The following is a 9538-nucleotide window of genomic DNA, read 5'->3' as shown; positions in this document are numbered from 1 at the left end:
TGAAAAGCAAAATCACTAAAAAGTTTATTGCTTTAAAAAATAAATTAACCTTTATAATAGAATACCAAGTTAGATTTAATCTAATATATTAACAAAGGCATAATATACTTTAGTAAACAAGGATTTCCAACTTACTGTACAACTAAATAAGCAATAGGCCAATTAAACACCTGGTTTAGCTAGGGGCAAATATCAACCACTGCCACTTGATCCCATAAATTCTGTTCACATTTAAGGGGAAATTCAGCGGAGGGGTCTCCCTGTCCTTCCTATTAGAAATGCATTAAAAAGTGACAAGCCCAGGGAAGAAGAGAAGAGGCTATGTCACAAGGCGGAGCTGAAGTCCAAACTGCTTCCATTACCGTGGGGGAAGCAGAAGGGAGGCCTGCATGGAAGACCATTTGATCATAAAGCAGCCCGGGGTAATTCTCCTGTAAAATACGGTGAGATGGTCATGTCTTAATCCCTTCTTGAGGTCTGGACATGTCTCTGGTCACATACCCATATTTATGGTTGAGAGAATGCTTATGCTGTGTCCTGGGCCTTCCTCAAAGGGCCTCAAAGTGGCTCTTGCCTTAAGCTGACTGGAAAGATGGCTCTCCTTTCCTTAGACGTACTGGCTCAGTATGAGGAGTAGGGGTAGGGAGGTAAGGTCAACTTGAGAAGCGTTAAGTCCACAGGTTATCCCACATGGATGCATTAGCACCTCAATGAGACTGTTAGTAACAGGCAATCATCTTTTTGTACCTATCAGACATTTCTTGCAAGTCTTAGGTTTGGCACAAAAGCGTGAAAGCTACTCTCTTGTTCTTGAAGACAAATGCAGTTCCTTCTACGTTACAAAGAGGCACTTAGGTCCTAAAGTTGAGCATGTCTTCACACCATCCCCTATTTTTGGCCTCCATATAGACAGATGCATTGCACTGCTGCATGGTATGTTCCATCTCAACCAGCTGGCGGCATCCAATGGTTAACTTTTCCCTAGGGGACAAAGAAATGTTAAATCACTATAAGAGAGCTAGTGAGGTAAATGAAAAAAATCTTAATACAGCAGGAGAATCCTGGAATCTGAAAAACATTCTTTGATATTTGACAGAGAAAATGCCAAAAGTTACGGTTTCTTAGCCTAATCAAACAGCATGGGAGGATAAGCGCTTAGTAGCACAGATTCGCAACAATCAACATGGAGAAGATTCAGTTGCAACTCCTAGAATTCAGGGATAAAGAAAGGTTCCCATGGCAAACCTGTTGCCCACAAGAACACTGTGGAGTTGGTTACATAGTTCTGTCTATTTGGTTTGGTAATTAAGGAACAGGTAGACTGGAGGATACTGAGGATGCCTCTCCTGACAGGATCAGGAAGTTGACAGAGCTTCAACTTTTAAAGAGAATTGCTGAGATAGACAACCTAGCCTTTAACAAATGAATACTAGCTTTCCCCATCCCCTCTTTTGGTTGCACCTGCGGCATATGGAGGTTCCCAGGCTAGGGGTGGAATTGGAGCTACATCTGCCGGCCTACGCCACAGCCACAGCAACATGGGATCAGAGCAGCATCTGCAACCTACACCACAGTTCGTGGCAACACCGGATCCTTAACCCACCGAGCAAGGCCAGGGACGGTAGGTTGGGTTCTTAACTGGCTGAGCCACAACAGGAACTCCAAATTAATACCAGTTAATTACTCAAAACCAGAGATGGGTAAGCAGGGAGTAAAGGCTGATATTTGCCACAACTACTCATGATTTTATCTAAGAGGAAGCCTGGTCAGACTCTCAAAAGCCCAGTCAGACTCTCAAAAGCCCACAGGAGGCCTACAAACTGGGATTTGTAGTTAGAGCACCAATTCATTATACGTGGTGTGTAGAGTTCAAATCTCATGGAAACCTATTTAAATCTAGTGTGAGATGGTCTGCGTAAGTTCTCGAAGAGCCCAGCATCCAGTGCGGTGTCTGGCATATAAGGTGTTCAAGAAATGAAAGTTACACTGTTACTACTTCCTTGGCTTTTAAATTTTTCTGAGCCATCTCCAGGGTGCTGGGAGGACTACCAGCTAGCTTTCCACACTACCCCTCCCCCACCCTATGGATCCCTGGATGTAGGGCACAAAGGAAAAAGAAGTCAATCAGAACTCAAGGAATAGGATGAGAGCTGGCAGTGGCAGCAAAAAGTAAATACACTGTATTTTGAGTGGCCTCACTTCTTCAAGATGTGTGGTTTCTGCGGGGCTGATTAAAACCTGACTTTTGGCCTTGTTATTCTAGTTCTGTTTCCTATATTTAGAGCGCTTAAAATCAACGTTACACTGCTGCCAGTTTTTCACAACTACTCAGAAAATGATTTTCAGAAGACCTCAAGAGATCCAAAATAGGAAAGATATAAAATGTTTTCTTATAAACTTGAAAATGAAACAAGCGGGAAAAAAAAGCGCAGGCCCCTATTCTTGTTCTTGGTTATTTATTCCACATGTGGGGAAAAAAAAAAAAAAAAAACTCCTTTAGTAATTAGACTTTTAATCTATTTCTGTTTTTATTTTCTCTCCTGTCTTTTTCCCCCCATATCCTCTTTTCAGTAACAGCATTTGTTTTATTTGTGTGAATCAGCACTCTGACAATAGATTACTACCTACAAATTTTGTTTCCTGCAACAAGTTGTCATTGCTGGCTGAGGAAGGTATCAGGTGTTTTGCATCATGTACATTTCGTCTATACTAGACCATGACAATGGGAATTCTTGAGTTCCTTTCCCCACGGCTTACTTATACACAGAACGAGAGAATACCTTTGCTTGCCATTCTATAGCATCTCCAATGAGTCCTCTCACCCTGGCTTTCACCTCTTGGTGATGAGACATTTACAGCTATGGGAGGAAGCTCATTACATATTTTGATATCTCTTAATTGCTGGACAGTTTTTCCTTTATATTGGGCTTTTTAAAAACCATCTATCTGATCTGTGTGCCTAAATTATAGCAAAACAAAAAGTTGTTATCCGTATTTATTTCCATAGTACAAATATTTTATGTCCCTCATAGTGATCCATTTCTCTTTTCCAAATTAAACAATCCTAACTCCTAATGCTTTCCAGAACAGAGCTTGAGACTGAAGATTGCTTCTAGTTCTATAATTCTATATTGCGCATAAGAATTCTCCAAAACTGCCACTGTTCTTCTATATTGTCCTATTATGGGTATCAAACTTATTTTGGCCAAATTTCAGATAGGTTAAAGTAACTGGAAATTTGATAAAATCAATTAAAAAACAACTCCAGTGGTCCTCTGATTCATTTCCATAGCCAAATTTGTCAAAGTGGCATAGCAGTAGTGAATTTAGGTGTCCTAACTCCAATATTTGATGCAGTTTTTCCAAAATCCCTTCTAGGTACAAGAAAAAAAATGTACAATGGATACTTGTTTTAAAACTCTCAGAACACTTCTCTACTTTTGCAATGTGTGTTTCAAAGGAAAAAGGGAATACAATGTAGTATGTATAAAGACATAACCAGAGTTCCCGTTGTGGTCCAGTGGTGAACGAATCCAACTAGGAACCATGAGGTTGCGGGTTCGATCCCTGGCCTCGCTCAGTGGGTTGAAAAGCTGGCGTTGCCGTGAGCTGTGGTGCAGGTCGCAGACTTGGCTCGGATCCTGTGTTGATGTGGCTCTGGCGTAGGCTGGCAGCTACAGCTCTGATTCAACCCCTAGCATGGGAACCTCCATATGCCCTGGGAGCGGCCCAAGAAATGGCAAAAAGACAAAACAAACAAACAAAAAAAAGACATATAACCAATATCATACTCAATGGTGAAAGACTGAAGGCGTTATTCCTGAAGGTCAGTAATAAGACAAAGATGCCTACGTTTACCACTTCTGCTCAACACTGCACTAGACATTGTTCTAGCCAGAGCAATGAGGCATGAAAAAGAAGTAAAAGGCAGGAGTTCCCGTCGTGGCGCAGTGGTTAACGAATCCGACCAGGAACCATGAGGTTGCGGGTTCGGTCCCTGCCCTTGCTCAGTGGGTTAACGATCCGGCGTTGCCGTGAGCTGTGGTGTAGGTTGCAGACGCGGCTCGGATCCTGCGTTGCTGTGGCTCTGGTGTAGGCCAGTGGCTACAGTTCCGATTCGACCCCTAGCCTGGGAACCTCCATATGCCGCGGGAGCGGCCCAAGAAATAGCAAAAAGACAAAAAAAAAAAAAGTAAAAGGCATAAAAACTAAACACAAAGATATAAAGTTATCTCTATTTTTATATCCCAAAGAAACTAGAAAGTAACTTTCTAAAGCTAATAACCTAATTCAGCAAAGTTGCAAAATAAAAGGTTGACACACAACAAATCTATTGCATTTCTACACACTAACACAGAACAATTCAAAAAGGAAATGAAGAAAAAAATTCCACTTACAATAGCATGAAAAATATTAAAATACTTAGAAATAAATGTAATCAGAGACACGAGACTTGTACACTAAAAAACCACAAAATGCTGCTGAAAGAAATTAGAGTCTTAAATTAGTGGCACTACATATTCGTGGACTTAATACAATTATAATACTCCCCAAAGCATTCTACATACCTAATGAATTCCCTATCAAAATAACAATCTTTTTTGCAGAAATAGAAAAGTTGATCCTAAAATTCATGTAAAACTGCAAAGGACCCCAAAGAGCTGAATCTTGAAAAAGAAAAATAATGCTAGAGGATTCACACTTCCCAATTACAAAAACTACAAGGTAACTTTAGTCAATACTGTGGTACTGGATTAAAGAGAAACACACAGATCGATGGAGCAGAACTGAAAGTCCAAAAACAAACCATTATACATACAGCCAATGGATTTTCAACAAGGATGCCAAGACATTTCAACGGGGAAAAAGTAGTTCCTTCAACAAATGATGCTAGGGCAACTTGGTATCCACATGCAAATTAGTGAAGCTGGACCCCTATTTCACACCATATACAAAAATTAACTCAAAATGGATCGATGACATAACTCTAAGATCTAAAACTATAAAATTCTGGGAAAAACATGTAAATCTTCATTGCTTTAGCAGTGAATTCTTAGATATAGTCCTAAAAGCCCAAGCAACATAAAAAAATATAAATTGAACTTCAACAAAATTTAACTTTTGTGCATCAAAGGATACACTATCAAGAAAATGAAAAAAAGACAACTTACAGAACAAGAAAAAATATTTGAAGATTATATATCTAATGAAGGTATAATATCTGGAACATATAATATGTCAAGCTGCCGGGTGTCAAGGTAGTTGATGAGGAAAATAAGCCAAACTGAAAATAACAGTTAAGACTTTCTTCATTTATTGTAACACTGCAAGCAAGAGGCCAAATGAAAGGTGCTGACTCCCCATTGCTCCATTTCCCCACTGAACAGGGCTGGGCAAGGGTTGGATGAGATGTGCTGCAGGCAGGGAGCATCCTCTCACCGCTGAGGAGCCCAGAAATGAGGTTCCTGCCTTGTCATGGGCCCAGGCGGCCGAGGGAGGGAAGAGACGTGGCTCAGTGCATTCAGGCTGCGAGAACAAAATACCACGGACTGCGTAGTAAACCACAGAAACGGATTCTTCCTGGTTCTGGAGGCTGCCAAGTCCAAGACCAAGGTGCCAGCGAGGTCACATTCTAGTGAGAGCTCTCCTTTATGAGAGTAATGATCCCATCACGAGGGCTCCACTTCCATGACCTGATGGCCTCCCTCAGCCCCCACCTTATCGAAAACCATCACACTGGGCAACAGGATTTCATCAAATGAATTTGAAGGGGACATAAACATTCAGACCATAGCACAGAAGAAGAACTAGGAGCAGAAAAAGCACTGAGTCAGAGTAGAGAAAAATACCTTAGCCTTCAAAGAGAGGTCTCAGCAGAGGTGACTTGGGAGAGCCTCAGCCGAAGCCCTCACTAATAAGGCCTCCAAATGGAGTTACCTGAGCTAAAAAATGCATATATGCAGCATGTGAACATGGCTGCCCAAGGGCAGGGGGCCTGACAGTAACCTATAACTCCTACAAAAGACTGCAAAACACTGGCTGTTTACCTAATCCGATAAGTAGAAGGCAGCGGCCCCCAACAGAGCCTGCCAGGTAAAGTCTTTTAACTGCCCATGGTCAGGCCTGAAAGATCACACGTAGGATTTTGGCCAGGAGCCAGATTCCTCATAAAGAATTCTTACACCTCGACAACAGAAAGAAAAACAACCCAGTTAAAAATAAGCAAAGGACTTGAAAAGACATTTTTCCAAAGAAGACAAACAGCTAACGAGCACATGAAAAGATGCTCAACATCATTAGTAATTAGGGAAATACAAATAAAAAAATCACAATGAGATAAAATTCCACATTCATTAGAACAGCTATAATAATAAAAAAAAAGCAAAAGGAAAATATCAAATATTGTTGAGGAAGAGGAGAACCTGGAACCTCTGTATAGTCTAGTAAGAAGGTACAGTAGCGAGGCTGCTGCGGAACAGGTAGTTCCTCAAAAAGTTAAACCTGGAAACACCATCTGACCCAAGAATTCCACTCTTAGGTATGTATCCCTGCAACTGTAAAGGATTAAATGAATTCAAACTATTACTTGTATACAAATAGCAGTACTATTCATAATAGCCAAAAAGTTAAGGAACTCACATGTTTATCAACAGATGAATAAATAAATAAAATGTGGTATATACAGACTGGAGTATTACTCAGCCATAGAAAGGAGTGAAGTACTAATTCATGTTACAATGCACCTCAAAACCATTATGATAACTGAAATAAATCATATACAAAAGGTTATATGTTGTAGGATTCTATTTAAGAAACATCCAGAATAGATAAATCCATAGAGAAAGGAAGCAGATTAGTGGTTATCAGGCTGCAGGGGGAGCAAAGGAGAATAGATGCTTAATAGATATAAAATGTTCTATTGGGGTGACAGAAATGTCTTGGAATCCTATAGAGGTGATGGTTACACAACAGAATGAATGCATTAAATGCCAAAGAACTGTACACTTTGAAATAGTTAACTGTTAACTTTATATTATTTGAACTTTACCTCAATTAAAATAAGAAAAAAGTATATGTATATATTTTTTTAACATCTTCTATCACAAATAATGAAGCATTTGACAAAGTCCAACATCCATTCATAATCAAGACTCTCGCCAAAGTGGGTATAGAGGGAACATTCCTGAACATAATCAAAGCCATTTATGACAAACCCACAGCAAATATAATACTCAGTGGAGAAAAGATGAAAGCCTTCTCACTCAAATCTGGAACAAGACAGGGATGCCCACTCTCACCACTGCTCTTCAACATAGTTTTGGAAGTCCTAGCCACAGCGATTAGACAAACAAAAGAAATAAAAGGCATCCAAATAGGAAGAGAAGAGATAAAACTGTCACTGTATGCAGATGACATGATACTATACATAGAAAACCCGAAGGACTCAACCCCAAAACTACTTGAACTGATTAATAAATTCAGCAAAGTAGCAGGATATAAGATTAACATTCAGAAATCAGTCGCATTTCTATATACCAACAATGAAATATTAGAAAAGGAATAAAAAAAAATACAGTACCTTTTAAAATTGTACCCCCAAAAATCAAATACCTCAGAATACACCTGACCAAGGAGGTAAAGGACTTATATGCCGAGAACTATAAAACTTTAATCAAAGAAATTAAAGAAGATGTAAAGAAACGGAAAGATATTCCATGTTCACAGACTGGAAAAATCAATTTTGTAAAAATGGCCATACTACCCAAAGCAATCTACAGATTCAATGCAATCCCTATCAAATTACCCATGACATTTTTCACAGAACTAGAACAAACAATCCAAACACTTATATGGAACCACAAAAGACCCAAAACTGCCAAAGCAATCCTGAGAAACAAAAACCAAGCAGGGGGCATAACGCTCCCAGACTTCAAGAAATATTACAAAGCCACAGTCATCAAAACAGTGTGGTACTGGTATCAAAACAGACAGACAGACCAATGGAACAGAATAGAGAACCCAGAAATAAACCCGGACACCTATGGTCAATTAATTTTTGACAAGGAGGCAAGAACATAAAATGGGAAAAAGAAAGTCCATTCAGCAAGCATTGCTGGGAAACCTGGACAGCTGCATGCAAAGCAATGAAATTAGAACACACCCTCACACCATGCACAAAAATACACTCAAAATGGCTGAAAGACTTAAATATAAGACAAGACACCATCAAACTCCTAGAAGAGAACACAGGCAAAACACTCTCTGACATCAACCTCATGAATATTTTCTCAGGTAAGTCTCCCAAAACAATAGAAATAAGAGCAAAAATAAACCAATGGGACCTGATCAAACTGACAAGCTTTTGCACAGCAAAGGAAACCAAAAAGAAAACAAAAAGGCAACTTACAAAATGGGAGAAAATAGTTTCAAACGATGCAACTGACAAGGGCTTAATCTCTAGAATACACAAGCAACTTATACAACCCACCAGCAAAAAAGCCAATCAATCAATGGAAAAATGGGCAAAAGACCTGAATAGACATTTCTCCAAGGAAGATATACAGATGGCCAACAAGCACATGAAAAAATGTTCAACATCGCTTATTATAAGAGAAATGCAAATCAAAACTACCATGAGATACCACCTCACACCAATCAGAATGGCCATCATTAAGAAGTCCACAAATAACAAGTGCTGGAGGGGTTGCGGAAAAAAGGGAACCCTCCTGCACTGTTGGTGGGAGTGTAAACTGGTACAGCCACTATGGAGAACAGTTTGGAGATACCTTAGAAATCTATACATAGAACTTCCATATGACCCCGCAATCCCTCTCTTGGGCATATATCCGGACAAAACTCTACTTAAAAGAGACGCACGCACCCACATGTTCATTGCAGCGCTATTCACAATAGCCAAGACATGGAAACAACCTAAATGTCCATCGACAGATGATTGGATTCGGAAGAGGTGGTATATATACACAATGGAATACTACTCAGCCATAAAAAAGAATGACATAATGCCATTTGCAGCAACCTGGATGGAACTGGAGACTCTCATACTGAGTGAAATGAGTCAGAAAGACAAAGACAAATACCATATGATATCACTTATAACTGGAATCTAAAATACAGCACAAATGAACATTTCCACAGAAAAGAAAATCATGGACCTGGAGAATAGACTTGTGGCCGCCCAGGGGGAGAGGGAGGGAGTGGAAGGGTTCGGGAACTTGGGGTTATCAGATACAACTTGGAATGGATTTACAATGAGATCCTGCTGAGTAGCATTGAGAACTATGTCTAGTTACTTATATTGTAACAGGACGAAGGGTGGAAAAAAAAAAGTACACATGTAAGTGTATCTTGGCCCCCATGCTGTACAGTGGATAAATAAATAAATAAATAAATAAAATTTAAAAAAGAAAAATAAATAAAATTTAAAAAAAATAATGAAGTCAATTTTCTGCAAAGTATTACTGTATCTACAGACACCAAAAATAATGCAATTCTTTTCTAATTAAAGCAAACCCATCAG

The 9538-nt window shown here is 39.5% G+C and overlaps 1 protein-coding gene across 2 annotated transcripts in view; it reads right to left on the bottom strand.

Annotated features, from left to right (window-relative positions):
- The window catches only part of SWT1 (SWT1 RNA endoribonuclease homolog), a 107087-nt gene continuing 97549 nt past the window's right edge, over positions 1-9538 (bottom strand). For both annotated transcript variants that reach the window (XM_047753958.1, XM_047753959.1), the window contains exon 19: positions 1-981. In XM_047753958.1, the coding sequence (XP_047609914.1) occupies positions 852-981 (130 nt within the window). In that variant the 3' untranslated portion in view covers positions 1-851. The remainder of the gene's footprint in view (positions 982-9538) is intronic.

Source organism: Phacochoerus africanus, chromosome 11 (assembly GCF_016906955.1).
Source record: "Phacochoerus africanus isolate WHEZ1 chromosome 11, ROS_Pafr_v1, whole genome shotgun sequence".
Taxonomy (NCBI): Eukaryota; Metazoa; Chordata; class Mammalia; order Artiodactyla; family Suidae; genus Phacochoerus; species Phacochoerus africanus.
This window is presented reverse-complemented; position numbering and strand designations above follow the sequence as displayed.